The 24,852-nt window shown below is 42.3% G+C and overlaps 3 protein-coding genes across 4 annotated transcripts; 1 reads left to right on the forward strand and 2 right to left on the reverse strand.

Moving 5' to 3' along the window:
• Window positions 1-2,423: 2,423 nt before the first annotated feature.
• On the forward strand, window positions 2,424-9,932 carry chid1 (chitinase domain containing 1). The gene is made up of 13 exons (XM_030790171.1): window positions 2,424-2,529; window positions 3,016-3,131; window positions 3,383-3,532; window positions 4,019-4,151; window positions 4,457-4,501; window positions 4,685-4,791; window positions 5,303-5,364; window positions 5,472-5,564; window positions 5,744-5,845; window positions 6,085-6,237; window positions 6,785-6,865; window positions 9,431-9,473; window positions 9,652-9,932. Exons 2-13 carry the CDS (start codon window positions 3,024-3,026, stop codon window positions 9,748-9,750), a joined length of 1,176 nt encoding a protein of 391 aa, XP_030646031.1. The 5' UTR covers window positions 2,424-2,529; window positions 3,016-3,023; the 3' UTR covers window positions 9,751-9,932.
• A 1,082-nt stretch (window positions 9,933-11,014) lies between these two features.
• On the reverse strand, window positions 11,015-13,832 carry gatd1 (glutamine amidotransferase class 1 domain containing 1). 2 transcript variants are annotated; one of them, XM_030790665.1, is made up of 7 exons: window positions 13,573-13,832; window positions 13,274-13,350; window positions 12,714-12,819; window positions 12,498-12,605; window positions 11,837-11,928; window positions 11,542-11,635; window positions 11,015-11,163 (listed from the first exon to the last, which is right to left on the reverse strand). In XM_030790665.1, exons 1-7 carry the CDS (start codon window positions 13,619-13,621, stop codon window positions 11,048-11,050), a joined length of 642 nt encoding a protein of 213 aa, XP_030646525.1. In that variant the 5' UTR covers window positions 13,622-13,832; the 3' UTR covers window positions 11,015-11,047. The 2 variants fall into 2 exon arrangements, with proteins under 2 accessions (XP_030646525.1, XP_030646526.1); XM_030790666.1 differs by lacking the exon at window positions 12,498-12,605.
• A 2,433-nt stretch (window positions 13,833-16,265) lies between these two features.
• cd151 (CD151 molecule) lies at window positions 16,266-24,849 on the reverse strand. The gene is made up of 8 exons (XM_030790631.1): window positions 24,820-24,849; window positions 23,437-23,521; window positions 22,972-23,163; window positions 20,711-20,785; window positions 17,540-17,644; window positions 16,825-16,980; window positions 16,503-16,589; window positions 16,266-16,325 (listed from the first exon to the last, which is right to left on the reverse strand). Exons 2-8 carry the CDS (start codon window positions 23,518-23,520, stop codon window positions 16,266-16,268), a joined length of 759 nt encoding a protein of 252 aa, XP_030646491.1. The 5' UTR covers window position 23,521; window positions 24,820-24,849.
• Window positions 24,850-24,852: the final 3 nt, after the last annotated feature.

A 24,852-nucleotide genomic window follows, 5' to 3' on the forward strand; every position in this document is an offset into this window, starting at 1 on the left:
TGTAGATGCAACATAGAAAAACAGGATTTTTCAGGTCAGAGGAGTGTTTGTGCTTTAATTTCTCAAGTTTTGCCCCCTCATCAGTAGTCAGCAGTTTCTTACACACTATATGATAACATTCTTTAAGAACGGGATGAACAGACCTGTACCTGTTGTACTGAGTGACAGAACAGTCTGTGGGTCAGGCATTGTCCCCCTAAAATTAGTTCTGAAACGCGGTAGTGAAGTCAAATCCTTATAAGGTCATTTTTATGGAACCTGACAGTCATACTGTGTGCTGATTGGCCCAATGCCGATTGAATGCTTTTATTGTGTAGTCACTGCGTTTGTTTACAGGGCTGAATGTAATGGCACTGAGAGGACATGGAGTTGACTCATTATGCTGGCAGGGAGACACACATCTCAAGAATCAAGAGAAAGATGAACTGTTACAACGGAGAATTCAAATTTATATAATGAAACTTCTGGGCGATTTGAGTGTAATTGAAGCTTATAGAGCTGAAATCCTTTTTAAACCAGCATAAAATGCAGTAAATTCAAAGCAAAATAATGGTTTTTTTTTTAATTTTGTATTTGAAAGGAAACATTTCTTTGAAACTTCATTAAAATGTTCCTCCGCTTTTTCTTTCCTGTTCTCACGTTTTCCCTTGTTCACATTGGTAAGATGGTGGGAATATTAGGCGAAGTATTAGGTCTTCGCACAATTGTCTAATATGGACGTTGTTTCACCTTGAAAACTTTGGCTGAAACCTGTTATCCTGAGGCCTGTACGAGTCTGTTAATGTGTTTCATACTGTTGCATTCGAATATACAACTCCCACAGTACAAACTTCAGCTCCTTTTCAGCTATATTTTGCTTTGCTTTACCAAAGCATACATACAGTGTTACATTACTCCTTTTTGTCTGCTTATTTATTTGTAGAATGTAATCAGTTCATGAATAGTTTGGCAAGTACACAAAAATAGACATACAGATATACAGGTACTAAACCAATCAGCTACACTAGCAACAATGATAGCATATTTAATAATTTATCAGTGAACAAAGTTTAACACAGAACAAAGCGTTATGGGTAAAAAGCAGCGAACCAAGGAAGGTAAAGTCATCTCGTTTTCACCGTTTTCACCATTTTCACCTTTCTGTTTCCTGTGGTCATGGGACCGTGGGTGTTTCTGTGTTAACTCTGTGGTATGATTGTGTTTTTGTGCTGAGCTGTCATGCTTCATCAAGAGGAATGGGCTTCCTTTGGCTCTAAAGTGGCGACACTGAAATATGAGACCGTGATGCAATGAAATATGAATCGTCAGGTAGAGTGAAGGTTATGCTGTGTAATGTTTCAACACAACCAGAATGGAGCACTATATACTACACACCTCTGCGTAACGCTCGGTTAGGATGTTGTACACATCGTCTATAGAAATTAAAAGTAAGAGTCATAACACATAAACTTACTGAACCCTAAAAGTCTTTCTGCTGTTGCATCTGCCTTAGAATTTGTACAACACCTGCACATAGTCTAATATTATCAGTCAGCTTAGTCAATGCTTATTCAGTACATGCACCGTTTACTACATCCGATGGCTTAAAATGCTTTTAAAGATATGAACTCTGGAAGACTGGGAGCACAATGAGCTGATCCCAGATACGATGAGCTGATCCCAGATACAATGAGCTGATCCCAGATATGATGAGCTGATCCCAGATACATGAACAGTTGCACAATCTTATTTGAAACAGACATTTTACAACAGAAACTGTTTATCATGATGGAAATATGTGCCATCTCTCCCTCTAAAGAATCCAAAGAATACAAATATTTTTTTTTGAGTGTGCTTCTGTTATAACAAAGTGTGCCTTCGAGCCGCACAGCCTGTCCCCCACTGTTAATCATGCTATCTTAGTAGAGGCACTGTGTCAGTTATTTCCCCTGTATGGGAGACTTAAACTCCCAGAAATAAGGATTCCACAAGGGTTCCCCTTGAAATGGTAAGGTGACCTAGAACCATTTGCGTTATCTTTTGCAGAGCTCTGTTTTGAAGAAGGGCTTCTCTGGGGTTCTTTTTAAGACCAAGATTTCAGTCATTTATTTCTTGTCATTTCAAGAAGGAGTTTTTAAAAGGATTCTTTAAGGATCCAGCAGAGGTAAATTTGATGTAGGGCTGTTGTTGTTGTTGTTTTGGGGAGGGGAGGGGGGACATGCGTTTTTATTGCTTTGGGGGGTTTTGTGTCTTTGTTTTGGTTGTTTTTTAATAATATACTAATATTTTAATAATACACTAATATAATAAAAAACTGTTGAGTAATTTCGCTGATATTTTTACAGAACATGTGGAAGAGACTTTTATTTTGAAAAGAGGAAGTACATCCATAAGATCACATGATACACACAGTATCCTAGTAGAGAATCTAATTTGCCCGATTGCCACGAACAGGCTGGCTTGAACTGTCAGCGTGGAGATGGTGCAATGCGTTTCTACGAGGAACCGTGTTATAACAGATAGTGAACATTTACCGTGTGAAAATACTGGGTGAGTGTTGCAGTGTCGAATATTTTATATATTTTATTTAATGATCCTATGAGTATCTTGCGTTGGTTATGTACCTAACGAACTGTCAAAACTGGCTACGTTACGTTGGAGTTGAACTACAGTACAGGTGTATACCAAGTGGTGAACGCTAATCGGGTAACGACTGACAGTGACGTTTTTTTTTCTCTCTCTGTGCAACCTGTGCTTGGTGTGCTTCACTGTCCAGGAAATGTGGTTAATGTGCAATCCTTGGTTTAATACGTTGGAGCAATATCTTTTTGAAAAATCTTTACTTAAAACCACCATGCGGAAGTTTGTGTTGACAGATCATCTTTCTGTCACACATGCAGAGATACATACCGATTACTTTGTTCCGGGACGAACCAGAGTCGGTTGATTTGACCTTAGATTTCTGCACTTGTTGAAGTTAAAACCAAAATCAAAAAGGTTTCGGTGAAAATTTTAGATGTGGTTTCCTTTCTATAGAAATTAAGATGAGAACGTTGTCGGCTCTTCTGTTCCTGTCCGTTTCTGTGTCTGCTGTCCGTGGCACACTATCGAAGACAGATGCTAAAAAGTCTGCCAAGGCTCAGGAAACTGAGGTGAGAATCATCCCATGGGATTTAATCTTCACTCAGCCCAGGAAATTTGCACGACCTCTTCATCCCCAGAATGAGGATTTACACTTTTAGAATAGCTGATACCTTCATGTTTCACAGTCACAGGGCTGTGTGTGTGTGTGTGTGTGTGTGTTTTAAATACTGATTTCACACAATGCACACAATGACTGATGCCTTTTGATTGCTCTGTGTGTGTGTATGTGTGTGTGTGTTTGTTTGTTTGTTTGTTCCAGACGTCAGTCCCAGACAAGCCTGTGCAGGAGAGAGGTCTGGTAGTAACGGATCCTCAGTGGAGAGATGTCGTGAGAGAAGAGAAGAGATACTGTCCTCATGTCATATCAACCCGTAATTTCCATGGTGCCGTTCAAGGATACATCACACCTGTGAGTCTAAGTGAGGTCAAAGCAAGGCCATTTAAGAGCTTAGGACCAGATCCTTTTTTTTTCCAAAGACCATATTTACTTCACTAGTTGAATCGTTTCCCTCAATGTACACAGCCTCTACTGATATACTGGAAATGGATGTCTAGGATAATTCCTGGGTAATTTGAACTGGGTTTTGACCATAAGACTTTCTGTATGTATATGAATCAATGACTTATTGAGTATTCTAATGATGATTTGATTCTGCAGGTCTGTATCTCACATTAAATAAGAAACAAAGAGAGTCTGTTTTACAAAAGAGTTGAATTAACAAACATTGGGTCTCTCTCTCCCTCCCCCCCCCCCCCCCCTCTCTCTTTCTCTCTCTCTCTCTCTCCCCCTCTCTCTCTCTCTCTCTCTCTCTCTCTCTTTCTCTCTCTCTCTCTCTCCCTCCCTCTCTCTCTCTCTCTCCCTCCCTCTCCCTCCTTCCTTCTCTCTCTCTCTCAGTGGAACTCTCATGGGTACGACATTGCTAAGGTGTTTGGACCCAAGCTGACCTCAGTATCTCCAGTGTGGCTGCAGATAAGACGCAGGGGGCCAGAGAGCTTCCACATCACAGGCTTACATGACCACGACCCAGGTAACCACGCACACACACACACACCCACACACACACACACACACACACGCACACACACATTCCTCCCTCATCTGTCTGACAACACCAAGCGTGTGCTAACAGCAGGGCCCTTTCTGCTTGAGAAATCTGAAAGCTTACAATGCTGAATATTTTATAGTGTTTTATCACCAGTGTTGTGAATCATCACAAGCACATCAACGTTGCTCTTCAATGTGATCGGTTCTCAGGCTTTACATTAAAAGTTGACAGTTTAATTCTTCTTTGTTTTTTTTGTTTTTTGTTTTTTTTTGTTTTCTTTTTTTCAGGTTGGGTTAAAGCTGTGAGGAAAGCCAACCGAAAAAATAAAATATGTGAGTTTAACTCTCGCTTGTTTAACTCTTGTGAGTTTAACTCTTGTGAGTTTAACTCTTGCTTGTCTGTCGTGCATTTAGATATTATGTGCTCAGTGTGTTTTGGCGTGTTTGGGCATTATCGCATGGGTGACTATAAAATCTCTCTCTCTCTCTCTCTCTCCTCCCATCCCTGTCCCCCAGTGCCCCGTCTGTTGTTTGATGGCTGGTCGTACCAGGACTACATGAGTGTGTTAGACAGCGAAGATGAGATAGAGGAACTGGGTAGAGAAGCAGTGGAAGTAGCAAAGGTACATAGAGCTTGTGTATATTACCTATCACAGTCTGTTTAACATCACATCAGTTGGGTTCAGTCTCTGTGTATTACCTATCACAGTCTGTTTAACATCGCATCAGTCGGGTTCAGTCTCTGTGTATTACCTATCACAGTCTGTTTAACATCACATCAGTCGGGTTCAGTCTCTGTGTATTACCTATCACAGTCTGTTTAACATCACATCAGTCTGATTGGGTCTCTGTGTATTACTTATCCCACTGTGTTTAACATCACATCAGTCTGATTGGGTCTCTGTGTATTACCTATCACAGTCTGTTTAACATCACATCAGTCTGATTGGGTCTCTGTGTATTACTTATCCCAGTCTGTTTAACATTACATCAGTCGGGTTCTGCCACTCAGGCTTTGAGGTGAAGAGGCTGGTCATCACAGAGGCGTAAAACAGAGACTTCCTGTCTAGCTCATGTGGTGATGAGAGATGGTTACTTTATGTGACAGACTTTGACTTTTTTTTTAATGCACAGAGTGAGGGGTTTGATGGCTACACGATAGAGGTGTGGAGCCAACTGGGAGGAAGCAAGAGAAAGTGAGTCTAAGAAGGTGTGTGAGTGTGTGTGTGTGTGTGTGTGTGTGTGTATGTGTGTTCAATAACTGTGTGTAGTCTCTCTCTCATTCCATTTCTGTGTTGTACAGGGAACTGGTCCATCTTGTAACACATTTGTGTGAGTTTCTGAAGGCCGAGAAAATGACCTGTGTTCTGGTCATCCCTCCTCCTATTGCTCCAGGGTAAACCTCACACACACACACACACAAGGTTTTAACTGTCATGTCTTACAGTCATATTTATAGTGTACTTCAGTTTTATAGACAGTCCCTTTGCGTTTCGCTGTGTGGTGAGCCGGTTTGCTGGTGATGTTTTGTTTATCTGTGCCTTTGTTAATGAATATGTCTGTTTAACGGGTCAGGTCGGGTCAGCCTGGTATGTTTGGAAGAGAGGAGTTTGAGAAGTTGGCTCCTGTAGTGGATGCATTCAGCCTGATGACCTATGACTACTCCAGCCCTGGCAGGTCCTATAGTCACCACACCACATTCTCAGTTAACTTGACTGCAATCAGGCATAATTATTCACTAGTGTAAACAGAGATACATGCATTTTTAAATCTATGAATGTCATCAGAACCTCATAGGTAAAAAAAAAAAAAAAAAATCATATTCCATTAGTTGCTAACTCACGTATCCATGACAACCCTCTGTGACATCACTGTGTAATCACTTTGTTTGATTCTCCTGCCTGGCTGTGTGGTAGGCCTGGTCCCAGCTCACCCCTGCCCTGGATGAGAGAGTGTGTGCTGAGCCTGGCACCACAGACCCAGTGGAGACATAAGATCCTGTTGGGCCTCAACCTCTACGGACTGGACTTTTCCACTCACGGAGGAGCAGAACCACTGCTGGGGGGCAGGTATGGCTTCAACTCCTAAGTCAAGAATACATAGACCCCCCCCCACCCCCACCCCCACCCCCTTTTTTGAGTGTCCCTCTACACTTGTTTATTAATGCATAAACTACCATTGTTATTACAGTGTAGTTGCTTTGTAGATGTATGTTTTCATTATGGCTACATTTCATATATAGTGATTGGCAGCAGGACAATATATGATATATCACAACAGTTACACAGTATGACCAGAGTCAATGTGTTCTGTATATATGCAGAAGTCGAGAGGCTCCTAGTTAAAGTCGCCGCAGTGCATCAAAGTAAACTAACCTTACATACAACTGTCAAATCAGCCCAGATCCGCTTACCTGGTCACAGCACAGAGTGTGTGTGTGTGAGAGAGAGAGAGAAAGCAAGAGAGAGAGAGAGACAGAATCATAAAAATATATCTACTTCACGTCACCACAGTAAACAAATTGTATCTTGAGCTGTAGAATATGAATATATAATAGCATATATGATTTATCTGTGTGTTCCTCTGAGGTTCCGTGTCTGTTTTGTTCCTCTGCAGGTACACTGAGTTACTGCGGGAGCTGAGGCCCAAACTGCTTTGGGATGAGTATGCAGGGGAACACTACTTTACCTACAAAAGGTTAGTCATTGGAACACCATGATCCTTAAACATGAATGAATGATTAATCAGCTGAGTCCTGGGAAACAGGACGGTGCTTAGCAACCGTTGGCAAAACGTCACAGCCGCGTTTTAATCCGCGACGTAAAGTCCCGCTCTCACGATCACGCTGATATTTTGGAATTTCAGTGTTTGACGGACACTGGTTCCTCTGGCTCTTTGTGTTGGAGGAGTAATGGAGTTAAGCATGTTGTTCTTTGTGTTGCAGGAATAATGGAGTTAAGCATGTTGTTCTTTGTGTTGGAGGAGTAATGGAGTTAAGCGTAGTGTTCTTTGTGTTGGAAGAGTAATGGAGTTAAGCGTAGTGTTCTTTGTGTTGGAAGAGTAATGGAGTTAAGCGTAGTGTTCTTTGTGTTGGAGGAGTAATGGAGTTAAGCGTAGTGTTCTTTGTGTTGGAGGAGTAATGGAGTTAAGCGTAGTGTTCTTTGTGTTGGAGGAGTAATGGAGTTAAGCGTGGTGTTCTTTGTGTTGGAAGAGTAATGGAGTTAAGCGTAGTGTTCTTTGTGTTGGAAGAGTAATGGAGTTAAGCGTGTTGTTCTTTGTGTTGGAAGAGTAATGGAGTTAAGCGTGGTGTTCTTTGTGTTGGAAGAGTAATGGAGTTAAGCGTGGTGTTCTTTGTGTTGGAAGAGTAATGGAGTTAAGCGTGTTGTTCTTTGTGTTGGAGGAGTAATGGAGTTAAGCGTGGTGTTCTTTGTGTTGGAGGAGTAATGGAGTTAAGCGTGGTGTTCTTTGTGTTGGAAGAGTAATGGAGTTAAGCGTAGTGTTCTTTGTGTTGGAAGAGTAATGGAGTTAAGCGTGTTGTTCTTTGTGTTGGAGGAGTAATGGAGTTAAGTGTGTTGTTCTTTGTGTTGGAGGAGTAATGGAGTTAAGCGTAGTGTTCTTTGCGTTGGAAGAGTAATGGAGTTAAGCGTAGTGTTCTTTGTGTTGGAAGAGTGATGGAGTTAAGCGTGGTGTTCTTTGTGTTGGAAGAGTAATGGAGTTAAGCATAGTGTTCTTTGTGTTGGAAGAGTAATGGAGTTAAGCGTAGTGTTCTTTGTGTTGGAGGAGTAATGGAGTTAAGCGTGGAGTTCTTTGTGTTGGAAGAGTAATGGAGTTAAGCGTGGTGTTCTTTGTGTTGGAGGAGTAATGGAGTTAAGCGTGGTGTTCTTTGTGTTGGAGGAGTAATGGAGTTAAGCGTGGTGTTCTTTGTGTTGGAAGAGTAATGGAGTTAAGTGTGTTGTTCTTTGTGTTGGAGGAGTAATGGAGTTAAGCGTAGTGTTCTTTGTGTTGGAAGAGTAATGGAGTTAAGCGTAGTGTTCTTTGTGTTGGAAGAGTAATGGAGTTAAGCGTGGTGTTCTTTGTGTTGGAGGAGTAATGGAGTTAAGCGTGGTGTTCTTTGTGTTGGAGGAGTAATGGAGTTAAGCGTAGTGTTCTTTGTGTTGGAAGAGTAATGGAGTTAAGCGTAGTGTTCTTTGTGTTGGAAGAGTAATGGAGTTAAGCGTGGTGTTCTTTGTGTTGGAGGAGTAATGGAGTTAAGCGTAGTGTTCTTTGTGTTGGAAGAGTAATGGAGTTAAGCGTAGTGTTCTTTGTGTTGGAAGAGTAATGGAGTTAAGCGTGGTGTTCTTTGTGTTGGAAGAGTAATGGAGTTAAGCGTGGTGTTCTTTGTGTTGGAGGAGTAATGGAGTTAAGCGTAGTGTTCTTTGTGTTGGAAGAGTAATGGAGTTAAGCGTAGTGTTCTTTGTGTTGGAGGAGTAATGGAGTTAAGCGTGGTGTTCTTTGTGTTGGAGGAGTAATGGAGTTAAGCGTAGTGTTCTTTGTGTTGGAGGAGTAATGGAGTTAAGCGTAGTGTTCTTTGTGTTGGAAGAGTAATGGAGTTAAGCGTGGTGTTCTTTGTGTTGGAGGAGTAATGGAGTTAAGTGTGTTGTTCTTTGTGTTGGAGGAGTAATGGAGTTAAGCGTAGTGTTCTTTGTGTTGGAAGAGTAATGGAGTTAAGCGTAGTGTTCTTTGTGTTGGAAGAGTAATGGAGTTAAGCGTGGTGTTCTTTGTGTTGGAGGAATAATGGAGTTAAGCGTAGTGTTCTTTGTGTTGGAGGAGTAATGGAGTTAAGCGTAGTGTTCTTTGTGTTGGAAGAGTAATGGAGTTAAGCGTAGTGTTCTTTGTGTTGGAGGAGTAATGGAGTTAAGCGTAGTGTTCTTTGTGTTGAAGGAGTAATGGAGTTAAGCGTAGTGTTCTTTGTGTTGGAAGAGTAATGGAGTTGAGCGTGGTGTTCTTTGTGTTGGAGGAGTAATGGAGTTAAGCGTGGTGTTCTTTGTGTTGGAAGAGTAATGGAGTTAAGCGTGGTGTTCTTTGTGTTGGAGGAGTAATGGAGTTAAGCGTGGTGTTCTTTGTGTTGGAGGAGTAATGGAGTTAAGCGTGGTGTTCTTTGTGTTGGAGGAGTAATGGAGTTAAGTGTGTTGTTCTTTGTGTTGGAGGAGTAATGGAGTTAAGTGTGTTGTTCTTTGTGTTGGAGGAGTAATGGAGTTAAGCGTGCTGTTCTTTGTGTTGCAGGAATAATGGAGTGAAGCATGTGGTGTATTACCCTTCTCTAAAGGTAAGACTTCACTTTTGAATCAAAGAGATGTTGTGGTAAGAATGAGTGATTGAGTGATGGAAAAAGAAATTACATGGCTCTGTGTAAAATTGCTGTTGTTTTCCCTCTCTCTCTCTCTCTCTCTCTCTGTCTGTCTGTCTGTCTGTCTCTCTCTCTCTGTCTGTGTGTATCCATGTAGTCTCTCCAGCTGCGCATTTCTCTGGCGGCAGAGCTGGGCACTGGGATTTCCATGTGGGAACTGGGACAAGGGCTGGACTATTTCTATGACCTTTTCTGAGTCCCTGGATTGGCACTACACACAAACACACACACACACACACACACACATACACACTGTTACAGATCTTCCAGTCTCTCACAGTTGGATCCATTCATGTATGTTCCTCATACAGTGACGGTACTGAGCATGATAATAAAATAAAATTATTTTCGGTACAGTTTCTGGTCTGGCCAGAATTACACACTAAATCGAGGTCTTTTTTTCATTTCATGTTTGTATGTTTCTGTGTTTCTATTCTGTTATGACCTTTCTGTGAACAAATCTCTCTCTCATGGCAGAACAAAAATCTCGCTTGACTGGGTCAGTACGGTAGAGTTAGAAATCAGTAGGAAAAGACATAGAAGTCTTGTGCTTTTTTTAAAATATCCTGTATGAAAAAATGTCAAAAGAAAAATTCAAAGGACAAAGCTTAAGGTCGTAATGAAGTGCAATTTAATTAGCTTAACATTTTTTTTTATCATAAATGCAGAATGGTCCCTTCACATATAACACCTTAATCAACAAAGTTTTATACACGTAACATTCATTGGTTTTCTGATCATACAGCGATAACTGGAGATGACTTCTGTGATACTGAAAAACAAAACAAGTTTTTGGCTGCAGCTTTAGTAATGATCTAAACCATATCCCAAAATACGTCCAACACCTGATCGTGTTTAGATATCGTTCGCTGCATTTAATGCTAGCCATGCGGTGTTGTCATACCAACAACCACATGACTTCCTGTAGGAGGATGGAACAGGAAATAGGTATATTCTCATTTTCACTGCTCCTTCTTTATGTTCCAAGAAATACAGCACCACAATTCAGAACATTTTAACAGTGTAAACTCAGGAGTCAAACCATGGTAACACTCATGATACACACACACACTGATAGAAAAATAACAGAAAATACATAATGCAAAATCAATACAAGCTTTCAAGTAGGAAATTTAACAAATGATTGGTTTCTTCAAGCTGAACTTCAGGCTGCTTAGGGAAGAGCTTATCAGGCAATGAATACTAAAATCAACAGACATCTTAGCCAGAGATACCGGCTGCTCCACCTGCTTTGAAGGAGGGGTGGGGTGGGGTTGGGGGCGTGGTCTGCCACAGGGCCCAGCCCACTCTGATGGAATTTTTTGGTAGAATGTGAAAGTACATTTGTTTTCCCATAGAAACCCTCACTGCTCTGCATTCCTTGTGGAAAATGCAGCTCGTTGGTGAACTGAGTTGCCACACACACACACACACCTGGCCTTAACTGTGTGTGAGTGTGTGCGTGTGTGGGGCTTTTGTTTTGTTTTTGTTTTTTACCTGCTGTTACACAGCAGAATCAGGTTGTTCACTGCGACGGTAGTTGACTCAATATTCTGTCCTGTCACTAGGTGGCGATCCAGAACCACATGCACCGCGTCCTCTTTGCTAGCTAGGTTACCGATCAAAACAAAACTAGGCATTAACGATTTTCACAACCACTACTTTAAAATCAACAGTTGTAGAATTTTAGTATGGAAATATAGAAAATATAAAAACAGTATGGTAGAGGCATAGTCAACAGAGAATTTGTGAACGTATAATTCAAAAAGAGTGAGGTATTTTAAACACATTAACATTCAGAATAGCCCATGAACAAGCTGAGTGATTATGATGCCAGGAGCATACGTTTTTCACCCATTACATAAAGTCTACAGAGGTGTATCAGTCATCCGGAGTATGAGAGCAAAGGCTTGTAGGACGCGTCAGAGTGGCCTGGATGTACAGAAACGTGAGGAAAAGTTAAGTAAAGAAATGTGACTTCACCCACCTGTGTACGAACCTCCGCTGTCCTTCACAAAATCCTCCACAATCAGCGGCAGGTTGGCGAAGTTAGGAGAACGCACGAGCTCAAACACAGATGGCTGAGAGAGAAAGAGAGATTAAAATCCTAAAACGAATCAACCTTTTTCAGAACACACAAAAGCATCAAACTCATAATCAGTTGTGACTGACCCTCTTTGTACCAACAGATGTAGGCCTGAAACTCTGTGGAGACGGTTTCATTTAACTGGGGTTTTTTTTGTATGTAAAGGTAATTGGGCTGTATCGATGCTGGTACCCACCCCTGTCATGCTATAGCCAATGAAGATCCATCTCTGTCCCTCTGTAGCACAGCATAGTGCAGAGACACCCTGACCCACTGCACACACAGGCTCTACCAATACACACATATAACATACAGCTGTTACAGATACACAAATAACACACAGCTGTTACAGATACACACATATAACACACAGGCTCTACCGAAACACACATATAACACACAGCTGTTACAGATACATACATAACACACAGGCTCTACCAAAACACACATATAACACACAGCTGTTACAGATACACACATAACACACAGCTGTTACAAATACACACATATAACACACAGGCTCTACCAAAACACATATAACACACAGCTGTTACAAATACACATATATAACACACAGCTGTTACAAATACACACATATAATACACAGCTGTTACAGATAATATTACTCTTCAGATTACAGTATACAAAATTACGCTTGTACGACAGGATAGTCTGGTATAGAGTCACACTGCATAGGATTACAGAACAGGATTACAGTTTGCAAACTGCAAATAGAGGAAACCATTATTAGGGATAACAGTATATGGGGTTAAAGGATACACATAGACAGACAGACAGACAGACAGACAGACAGAAGGTGAGAGAGGAGAGATGGGACTGGGATTACGATGTCTCACTCTGCTGGGAGGTGAAGTGTGTCAGGATGCGAGCCAGAGATCCGCTGTGTGCCAGGTCATGCAGGGCACCAGGGCAGTCTGGGATGAGCAGAGCCTGGTAACGTGCTCCTGCAGGTCAGAGCAGACGGAACAGGAGTGTTAGTGTACAGCACACACACCCGCACACATACACACACAATACACAATATAAGTCACAAACAGGTAAGTGAACCTGACCGTCTATGGACTCCAGTTTGGCCGGAGTGGCATATGACTTCACGCTGAAATCCTGAACGAATCTTGCAGAGCTGTCATCAACACCAACAAAGTCTATGGGTTTCCCCTGTGGAGAAAAAGACACATTTACTCTAAACACAACACAATCGTGATTACATACATAACACAGACATCCAAAACCGCTGGTGTGCTTTCTGAAGGCTCTGAGCAACCGTATGAGGTAAACAGAGACATCACATCCGACATTTTTCTTCCGTTTTTCACTCATTTTTCGAAGAATACCAGCAAATTTACAAATGTTCTGGGGGGGTTAAACCTGAAAAGAGTGAATCACCAAAATGCATTAAAAGGGGTTGCTATGGTTCCCCTGATACAACGGCAAAGTCCTCTGTCCTGGCCGATTGGACAGTCCAGAATCAACCATATCTGCATTGGTTTCCGGAACGAATATCATGCCATCGACCTTATGGTCAAGAGTCTAACACCCTGTTATCGGGTCCATAGTGACAGTAAATAGACTACTGCTACTGATTTTTAATCAAAGACTCTGTTTATCTTACCCCTGGTGTCGCTATCTGCAGGTTGAAAACGGGACTACAGAGTGTGAATGACTGGTGAAACGACCGAGCGGATACTCCTAGGGGAGGAAGAACAATGAACAGAATTTAATACGCATCCAAGATGAAAACATTTCATTTCTTATTACAGAACTATCACTGGCCGTTCTGAAATAACGTCTGAAGGTAATACAACCGTATTGAAAATGATTTGGGCTCAGGATCAGCCCGAAGACCGATTCTTTTACTGCCGTTTCCTGACAAACTAAAACAATCGATTAAACTTCCATTACAGAGCTTACCTTGCGGAGCAGCACTTGCGACAATTAGGCATGTAGGTTTAGATGTCATATCAGTCGCTGAAAGATTATAATTTATCCCGGGAAAGAGTTCCTGTGCTTACTGACATTCAGTGGACCGTCTGGAATTTGTCGGCGTACTCTGTAAGTAAAGTGGACCTCTAATATTTCGGTGGTCTACCGATAAAACAGTCCTTATAGACCTTTTCATAAGTGAGGGAAAAAGGGGCTAAATTAAAATGTCACAGTTAGTGACAGCAGTAAAATACAGCGGCTTAGATATTACTCCTGCTGTTGATACATCGTACAATTCCGTCGACTAAATCATTCCCTGGAAAACAAAGAAGTGTAGTTCCGCCCGTAGCAGAGCCATAAACGTTATTCTGACACTGACCTAAATTTACATGCAGATTTATGTACATGTTAAACACTGGTGATGTAAAATTATAACATAGACATGTCACACGTTTACCATAAGCCATTACCCCTTCTATATTTTTCTAGTTCTAAGTTCTGCTTAATACTCTCTCTCTCTCTCTCTCTCTCTCTCTATATATATATATAAACACAGACACATATATGTACACATATGTGTGTGTGTGTGTGTGTGTACTGTCACTCTTTCTCCCTGTGGTACTAGAGAGCGAGGCGAAAGAGGCAGGTAAGACTACAATATCTTTCCAATTTATATTTTATTTTTTAATCACACTTCTTGTTAACAAACCGCTGAAAAAGGACAAGACAACAAATAAAAGGCGGGTTTTTCAAGCAGCCTGAAGTTTTTTTTTTTTTAAGATTGTATTTATCATTACCCATTTTTTTTTTAACAAAGACCAATAATGATGATAAAAGGAAGAAGAGGGTTATGACAGCAGCAACATGGTCCTCTCTATTGGCCGTTGGTACTTCAGGATCAACACCGTATGGGTTGAACCCCTAACACCTTGCCCTCTAGGGTCTGACCAGCCGACCTGGGCACAACCTATCCCAACCCCCCACACCCGCGGAAGCCCTGTTATGTCCTTATGAGACACTGACCAGACTGAGTAGGCATGATGTCATAATGACAACCTATCCCAACCCCCCACACCCGCGGAAGCCCTGTTATGTCCTTATGAGACACTGACCAGACTGAGTAGGCATGATGTCATAATGACAACCTATCCCAACCCCCCACACCCGCGGAAGCCCTGTTATGTCCTTATGAGACACTGACCAGACTGAGTAGGCATGATGTCATAATGACAACCTATCCCAACCCCCCACACCCGCGGAAGCCCTGTTATGTCCTTATGAGACACTGACCAGACTGAGTAGGCATGATGTCATAATGACAACCTATCCCAACCCCCCACACCCGCGGAAGTCCTGTAATGTCCCTATGAGACACTGACCAGACTGAGTAGGCATGATGTCATAATGACAACGTGGCCATTTGAGAGGGTTACTGGAGATGCTGAGTGAAGGTGTGTGAAGTACCCAGGGCTCGACAGGATTCCTTTTCAAACTCTGTCGTATTCTGTCTCCTCTACGGGTTCCTACAACTGGGTAGTTCTGCAAATCTTTGGTTCACCTTCTTGCTTAATCTCACACACACAGCGGCAGTTGCTGCCTCACAAATGCAAATACACAACGCACAGGTACAGCCATCATCACATTTCCACGCATGCACACCCACACTCTTAAACGTTTAAGGAGGACTGTTTCCTCTCTCTTCACTGGCCTAATACACAAGCACAGCTGGGAAGTGTACTACACATTTACAAATACAAAGAATCCTTATTTCTGGTAAGGTCATAGGATTGTTTTTATCAATACTACCAAAAACTACATAACAATAATTATATAAAATATGTACTGTACTTTTGAAGTGTAGGAATATACTATACAATGCTGTGAAATTTTATGCTGCAGTAAATGAATACAAAAACACAAAGGAAAAAGTCCATGTGGCTTATTATGAAGGCACTGGTTCTGTCTCATGTGGATAAGACACAAACAAACAGTAAGCTTCTTCAGTTAGAAGTCACAAACTGAAAACGCAGCATTGCTAACTGATAACTCATCCCATTATGTTATCGTTGGTTAAATATGAGTTGTGAAAGCTTATATCATTTTAATTGTCCAGATTGCTGACTAAGTCGCCATCTGACGACTGTTTAAGTATGTAAGTGCTGGAATACTGATGTAAAGCAAACGGCAGCCCTGACTTTTTGGCTGTGCAACGAAAACTGAATAGAGACAGTTTTAAAACAGTCAGCAAAGTCAATCACACCCGTCAGTGTGTTTGTAAATAAATCTCTTAGTCTGTCTAGAAACTAAAACAGAGCTGTGTTTGAGTCTGCATCTCATCACAGCGAATTTCCACAGTGAATATCGACTGCCAAGTGACAAACAAACTCAAACAGAACTGAAGTCTCTCCTTACTGAAAGTTCGCTTTTGATACGTGAAAACAGACCCATTTGAAAATGTGTTAAATTTTTTCCTTAAAGTGATGGCCATCCAGCAGCCGGGAAACACTGCAGAGCTCTATGCCTCTCCTCCCCGCTGTCCTTTTCAGGTACAGTCACCCAGATTCACACCCACAATGCACAAGGCACACTGGCACAGTACAAATAGAAGGGTTTTTTTTCCTTTTTTCTTTTCTTTTTTTTTTTTTTTTGAGTTTCTTGAGTACTTGAAAACTTGAAGACGCTTAATAGGGTTCCTCTTTCAGGCTCCGATACAGACAGCAGGTAAAGATCATTCCCACAACCTACAAAACAGTGGCAGAGGCGATAGGAGTAGTCACATGAGACATTAATACAAACTGTATCAGATCAGTATGTACAGAGATCAAATCCTTCAAAAAACAAAAAATCTAAATGCACAAACTCGACTGATAGATAAAATAAAGTGGAGTGTCCCTGAAATGGATGGTGTAATAAAATACCTGAAGGAAGGCGACGCCAATGCCCACTGCACCGACGATCTGCAAGTGCTGCAGAATAAACTCCTCTAACTTACTGATGCATCCTCCCTGGAAGCCAAAAGAGAATCGTTCCAAACACACAGGCAAGAGAGAGGGGGATGGGGTTATTTAAAGAGAGAGACAGAAAGAGAGAGAGAGAGAGAGAGAGAGATAGAAAAGCAGGGGAAATACAAGAATGACTCTTATCAGTTAAGAGAGCGTGTGTGCTAACACAGTGACAAAGAACTGAAATCTAAAATAGAAATGTGAAGGAAAAAAAAGAGCATGTTTGTAAAAAACAGACCTCCACTTTGTAGATGTTAGAGGGGTGGTCTCTCTTTCCACAAAGATCAGAGGGTGTTTTACAGCAGCTGTCAGGGACCAGCCTATCACCTGCCAGTGTCTCTCTCCATAAGCTGTGCGTCCAATCAGCAGAGCTGTTACTGCCACAGCACATCAGCTGAGAAACGAACGGGAGAGAGGGACAGAGGGAGAGAGGCAGAGGGGCGGGACATAAAGATGGGCGGATAGACAGACTGAATTCTTATTTATTAATGGAGTGAAGATTTTTTTCAAAGATTCATTTAACAAGCACGTAATGACAGAAAATAGGGTTGCACTGACGTGAACCCAGAAAAAGCATTCAAAGTTACTCTGTGCATGGGTTTTGCCAATTTTCGTTCCAACACAATCCAGGAGAAATTACATGTGACCAGACATGGTATCAGAGAAGAGAAGGGGGGTTAGAGAACCGGGCTTGTGACTGGAGGGTTGCCAGTTCAATTCCCAGTTCGATTCCCAGGCCCAACATCCACGGCTGTGTGCCCTTGAGCAAGGTGTGTCTGGTGTGTGTGTTCACTACTGGTGTGTTGGATGGGTTAAATGCACTGTTCACAGTGTGTGTTAAGTTTTCACAGAAACTTAAACTTAAAGAAGAGCAGAGTGGGATCAAACAGTGATGTTTGTGAGCTGATTGAGCTGTGATCTGTCTGTTGTCTGAATGAGGTGATCTCTCTCACATCCTGCTGCAGTCTGTCCACAGCCCTGGTGATGTGCTCCTTCCCGGGCTGCTGGTAGTTTTGCACCATGGTCTTTCTCAGGTCCTCTCTCAGCTCATTATTCAGCTGTGTGTGTAGACAGAGAAAGAAATCCATCAGACTTGACAGAGTCAAATGCAAAAAACAGATCAAAACAGATTAAAAGTCTGTGTAATTTAATGTGATTTCACTGTCATCCATGTAAACCCTGTCCTAATTGATACGACCTACAGAAGAATAACAGCTCTCAGTTCACTCTCTCTCTCAGTTACACTTTACTCTTCTGATAAAATTTAATCAATACTGACATTAATATTTCCCATGCTCCTCTGACGTTGTATCTAAGAGCATTTTAGTTCAAATATTTTCCCAAGTGTGTTTTATTGTTTAAATAATGACTGGTTTTAACACTCAAAAAAAGATGAGTTTCATGACAAAACACCTATAAGCACCTCTCCATATGCTGCATCTGCACTTAAACCCATGATTCCTGTTGCTAGGGGCCCATCATCTCGACACAGTTTCACTGTCTCCCTGCTCTGACACTCCTGACTTAGCTAGACAAGCAGTGGATAACTGACGGATGAGTGTAATCAGGTATGTGACAGCAGAGTGAAACCCTTAAATGAACAGTACAGTAGAGTGGGTCCCCTAGAGCCAGACTGGGAAAACTGTACTCAGGATTTTATAACACATATTTAAAAAAAATCTCTAGTTTTTTGTGATGTTTTATTAAAAATGAAAAGTAATAACGAGCCTTAATGTCCACACTGAATGTGGCCAGAGGAGTGCAGACAGAGTGTTTGGAGTTGGAGTTGACAGAGGGTGCAGACAGAGTGTTTGGAGTTGGAGTTGACAGAGGGTGCAGACAGAGTGTTTGGAGTTGGAGTTGACAGAGGGTGAAGACAGAGTGTTTGGAGTTGGATTTGAGAGAGGGTGCAGACAGAGGGTTTGGAGTTGGAGTTGACAGAGGGTGCAGACAGAGTGTTTGGAGTTGGAGTTGACAGAGGGTGAAGACAGAGTGTTTGGAGTTGGAGTTGAGAGAGGGAGCAGACAGAGTGTTTGGAGTTGAATGTGACAGAGGGTGCAGACAGAGGGTTTGGAGTTGGATGTGACAGAGGGTGCAGACAGAGTGTTTGGAGTTGGATGTGACAGAGGGTGAAGACAGAGTGTTTGGAGTTGGATGTGACAGAGGGTGCAGACAGAGTGTTTGGAGTTGGATGTGACAGAGGGTGAAGACAGAGTGTTTGGAGTTGGATGTGACAGAGGGTGCAGACAGAGTGTTTGGAGTTGGATGTGACAGAGGGTGAAGACAGAGTGTTTGGAGTTGGATGTGACAGAGGGTGAAGACAGAGTGTTTGGAGTTGGATGTGACAGAGGGTGCAGACAGAGTGTTTGGAGTTGGATGTGACAGAGGGTGCAGACAGAGTGTTTGGAGTTGGATTGACAGAGGGTGAAGACAGAGTGTTTGGAGTTGGAGTTGACAGAGGGTTTGGAGTTGGATGTGACAGAGGGTGCAGACAGAGTGTTTGGAGTTGGAGTTGACAGAGGGTGCAGACAGAGTGTTTGGAGTTGGATGTGACAGAGGGTGCAGACAGAGTGTTTGGAGTTGGATGTGACAGAGGGTGCAGACAGAGTGTTTGGAGTTGGATTGACAGAGGGTGAAGACAGAGTGTTTGGAGTTGGAGTTGACAGAGGGTTTGGAGTTGGATGTGACAGAGGGTGCAGACAGAGTGTTTGGAGTTGGAGTTGACAGAGGGTGAAGACAGAGTGTTTGGAGTTGGATGTGACAGAGGGTGCAGACAGAGTGTTTGGAGTTGGATGTGACAGAGGGTGCAGACAGAGTGTTTGGAGTTGGATGTGACAGAGGGTGCAGACAGAGTGTTTGGAGTTGGATTTGACAGAGGGTGCAGACAGAGTGTTTGGAGTTGGAGTTGACAGAGGGTGAAGACAGAGTGTTTGGAGTTGGATGTGACAGAGGGTGCAGACAGAGTGTTTGGAGTTGGAGTTGACAGAGGGTGAAGACAGAGTGTTTGGAGTTGGAGTTGACAGAGGGTTTGGAGTTGGATGTGACAGAGGGTGCAGACAGAGTGTTTGGAGTTGGAGTTGACAGAGGGTGAAGACAGAGTGTTTGGAGTTGGATTTGACAGAGGGTGAAGACAGAGTGTTTGGAGTTGGATGTGACAGAGGGTGCAGACAGAGTGTTTGGGATTGGATGTGACAGAGGGTGAAGACAGAGTGATGGAGTTGGATGTGACAGAGGGGTGGGCGGGTAATAAAGAAATGAGTATAAAGGTGAAGGAGTGGAGAGTGTTTTTGGCAGTGGGAGGGTTGTTTACCTGATAGCAGAAAGGGAAACACTGGCACAAGAAGAAGAAGAAGAAGAAGAAGAGAGAAAGAGACAAGAGGTTTTATAAAGATAGGGAAAAAAAGTACAAAGGTTGATGATGGAAGGACATGCAAACGCTTTCAGTCTTTGAATAAGAGCATGTAACATGTGACACATATGTAGTATGTAACATGTAACGTGACTCCTCTTCATTCAACAGCAAGAGATCATGAAAATTAATGTCTTTAAACCGTTTCTAAAAGACATACAAAAAAATTCAGGATTGGAGTCAATCTTAAAAGGAAGAGAGTTTTGCCTGTTTAAGTAAACTTTTAAAATAAATCTGGCTCATGACAATAAAGCTAGTGTCCACAAACAGAACTAATGCAAGAGAGTGCGTTTTAGTTTAATTTATGTTACATTGACTCCAATTCTGACAAGTATGTCAGGGTTTTATGAAGTTCTCAATGCAACCATTAGAGGGTGCAATTGAGTAGGGAAAACGTTGAAAATCTGACATGGAGGGAATGATTTGAATGAAGTTGGAGTAATGAGAAAAGAGTGATATTCACAAACAAATTTAACACACAACCTGAATGCATTAATCGATGATTGTTAGCACTGAAGTTGAGGGAGAAAGAGACAGATGGAAAGAGAAAAGAAAAGAAGCAGAAAGGATAAGTAAACTTATTCTAGTCAGCATGACCGATAATAAAGCCATAAAGACAGGGCAGAAAAGACACTGTTTGATGGAAAGAGAGAGAAGAGAGATAGAGAGAGAAGAGAGAGAAGAGACATAGAGAGAGAAGATGACAGAGCATTACCTCCTGATAATAGACATACGCCAGCACACCAGCAGTAATCTCTAGCAGGAAGATAAACAGCAGCAGAACAAAAAACTGTAAAAACACAAAACACAGAACAATTTTTATTTTTTTCACTACACACAGTATCAATACATGAGCTGTGTTCTCCCCTCCTGAAAGCACCAACAGGACCAAGTACATCCAAAACTACCTTTTTAACATTCACACTGCTACTGTAAGACTTGTGAGATTAATGCAGAACCTTGTTTATGTATTAGGATGACACTTCTGCGGGGTGGCACGGTAAACATGACTGTACCGACGTCTGTTCTTTCACGTAAAAACGGGTTATGATGATACATGAATAACGGGGCGTGTGGTTCTGATTAGCGGAGAGGGATTATTTATGGCAGAGAGTGGCTCTACGGCTGTGACCTTGCACGGAGACCTTGGCACACGCACACAGATGTCTATCAGCTGTTGAAAACTGAAACACTTGTGTTGACAATGGTCAGACAAAACGGGACATTCATCTGTTACCCTTTACCCACGGCACGGCACAGCACGGCCTCCCCCTCTCTCTCTCTTCCACTCTACCCTTTCACTGCCCACTGTCACGCCCCCTTCCCAGGCCTCTATCCTGGCCCTCCGAAATCTTCACCGCCACCTTGCCTCTCTGAGCCTCCAACCCCTTCTCTCTCTCTCTCTCTCTCACGCCCTTCATTCCAATGTCATGACTCAGTGTCAGTATGAGACTCTTAAAGACCCACACCACATTGTCAGATCAGTTACTACGCACTGATGTTCACATGTGTTTCCTGCACGGCGGCATTCACATGCATGCTGTACACGCTGGTGGGTTACGAGCACAACACACACAGCACAGCTCGGGCAGCTCTGTGTAGACCTCAGGTTTGTGTGTGTTGTCTGCTTTACAAAAATAAAAAACAGATCAAGATACATTAACACATACATGATATGAATAATATGTATCTAAATCTTGTAAATGCTGTGATGGTTTACAACTGTGATTGTAAATCTGCTTGGCATGCAGACGCACACTAGCCCTGGTACTCATACAGTATCACTGTGCAGTGCCCCATATCAGTCAGTGTGGGATTTAAGGTCTGTGAGCAAAGTTTGATAGACACTTACAAGTACAACAAACATGGTTTAAATTGTTGATAGTTTAACAGTGCATTATTTATAGTGTAAATATACTTAATTTTTATACCAAAACAATTCCTGTCTAATAAAATTAGAAAGCAGGAGGTTGTTTTTCTTTTTTTTTAGCTGACATGACGGAGGTTACTGGAGAATATGTTAAAATAAAATTTTCCACAACTATTTTTAGTGCCGCCATCTGGCCAGATTTTGCCATGCCCTTTCCTTTAACGGCGTGAAAAAAAAAGAGAAAGAAAAAAAAGCCATTGTGTTCTGTGTCAGCCCACAGAGTCAGTGAGATCCAAGCACTATCTGCCTTTGAGACGTACAGAGGCATGCACTATGCTGCACACTGCGTTAACAACCGTTTCATGCCTGTAAAATATAAAATATGAGCATGTGTGTGCGTGTGTGTGTGTGTGTGTGTGTGTGTGCGTGTGTCTTCAAATGTTAGATCTTTGAGCATAAACTTTTCCATGTGTGCATATGTACAGTAATAGTTCTGGGGAGCGTGCGTGTGTGTGTGTGCGCATGTGTGTGTGTGTATGTGTGAAATGTGAAATGTGAAATCCTCCCTGTGTATGTCAGCTCATACTGTTAGTGTCTCTGTTAATCTTAGCATCCAGATTAAATGTCTGTTTTCGACTGTACCGTCACCTTGGTCTCATCTAATACATTTGAGGCTAGCCTTGCTTCACAATGCCCTCTCCCTCACCTAGAGAACATCACCATTCAGCTCTGTAGGAACCTAGCAAGGGAACTGGTCCGGAACAGAGTGACACAGCTCAGTAGCAAACAGGAAGACCCCACCCAAGGGATGGTAGCAAACAGCATTCTATGGGACCCCCAAACCACAAGACAGCAAATGAGACTCAGATGAGACTAGAGCCCTGAGCCCAGGATTCATCTGCTTTACCAGGCAGACTGTGGGTGTGTCATTTGGGATCATCAGTTTTGTATTTCTAAACCCATACACTTTATGGAATCTCACAGTGTTTCAGAGTTCATGCCTCACAGCGCTCTCAGATGTGAGCATGTAGTTCTGGCACTTTGCATGTGTTTATCAGTTATTTGTTCACATGACTACATTACCCATGAGTCTCTTGGTCTCTCACCACTATGAGAAGTCCCCTGTGTTCCTTTATGGTGGCGCAACAGCCCAGTATCCCGGTCATCACGACAATGGCTCCTGCCGCGACCAGGATGTACGCAGCAGCAGAATAAGTGCTGGAGGACAGCAGGCTGATGTACTCACTCTTATCCACCAGAGTCCAGATTCCAACTGCCATTACAGCACCCCCTGCCAGCTAGGAGGTTAAAGACAGGAAGGAAGTTTGGCATTTTCACTGCAACAGCATAACAGAATGGCAAAATTACACGGATATATGATCAGCGGGAGAGCAAATAATGAAGAATTGTCAGCACTGGCATAATATATCGCAAAATATTAATCATGACCAATGTGTAAATATGTAATTCTACAGATTGTATATCCATGGCCAAGGCCACGAACTTCAGTTGAGCCTAAACGTGTAGTGATGAGAGTGCATCCGTGGTCCTGTGCTTACTCACAGACCCACCCAGAATAAGAGGTTGAAGGTGAAAAGTAAGTATTTCAGACAGATGGTCCCACAGCTGTTCGTCTTCTCTTCATCTCCCCCCATCCTGAGAAAAAAGTATCAGTTAAGTTACGTCGCACCAAAACAGTGGTAAAAGCAGACCAATGTCCTGTTAACGTATGGCAAAAAAAAAAAAAAAAAAAAAATGAGACCGGTGTTTTCTCAGAGGGTGTGCCTATAGTATCCGGGCTTCCTGCTCCATTCTACAAAAAACAACAGGGAGCGAGCGCTTAGGTCTGAAGTAAAGTCGTACGTTCGTTCTCTCGCTCCGCGACACGCGCAACGGGATATGTGACTCAGTGTGTCCGTAAGAGAAAAGGAAGAGAGCGGGCATGCGAGAGGTGGAGAGCAAAACATTTTTACTACTATGACCTTAGGGGCTGCCAGCTTATAGCGCCCAGATATAGCTATGACTGTCTGAGTAACATAACCCTGTCTCCTGTCTTCTCCAAATGAAGACACTCGCGCCAAAGGTCCTGTACAACGGATTTAGGTGTCGTGGAGGCGCGACTGTTTTTCCAGAACTGTGCTGACCTAGCCTATCTCAACTGAAACTCCGTCATTCAGACCGCTTTCATTGTCATTGTAATAAAGACACACACGTTACGGATATTCAGTTGAATTACTTGAAAGGCCATATTCCAGCACAGTCACTATAATAATACCTAACGGGAAAGACAGCTTATTCATCAAGTACTCTAAAGGTGTGGCGGACCTACAATACTCAACAAAATGTCTTTCAAAAAGTTGAAATTATTCCAAGGACAAAACCGTTAGTCATGACTTTTCAGTGATAGATGCAGTCAAGAGGGGAACGGGATTACATGGCAACAAAAATCCTGATTTATGTGTATCGTCTTTAAATACAAATACCTCTCGTACACTTCCGTCTTGGGGAGTGTGCCTGTCAGGTGTCTCAGACACTGTTTCAGCATAACCGTTACACCATACCATGTGTGGAATTTGTGGAATCTGCCGTTGTAACTCATTGCAGATACTGAACTGGCTTTCTACAAAGCAGTTAAAGTTATCCGGTCCAGTCTTGCGGAAAATTATTTACTTTTTTGACGAAATGATTAACAAAATAAACTATTTTTATCATCAGTGATGTGAAAAACACTCTCGCCAACATTCGCTTAAATATGGAAACAAGGTCACAACAGATTAGGTCGCTCTAATGACGAATAGATTTTTTTTTTATCAGAAAGATACACAAAGACTCAATGTTCACTAAGCCATTGAGGCTTCCCAAGTTTGATCCAAACTTGAGAACTATGACGTAGATCGTAGTTTCTTAAAGTGATTAAAAAAGAATGCAGCGGTTTCTCAACTACCACAACCTACCTGCCGTCAAACTGTAGATGACGGTATAAATGG

This window comes from Chanos chanos, chromosome 13 (genome assembly GCF_902362185.1).
Source record: "Chanos chanos chromosome 13, fChaCha1.1, whole genome shotgun sequence".
Lineage (NCBI taxonomy): Eukaryota > Metazoa > Chordata > Actinopteri > Gonorynchiformes > Chanidae > Chanos > Chanos chanos.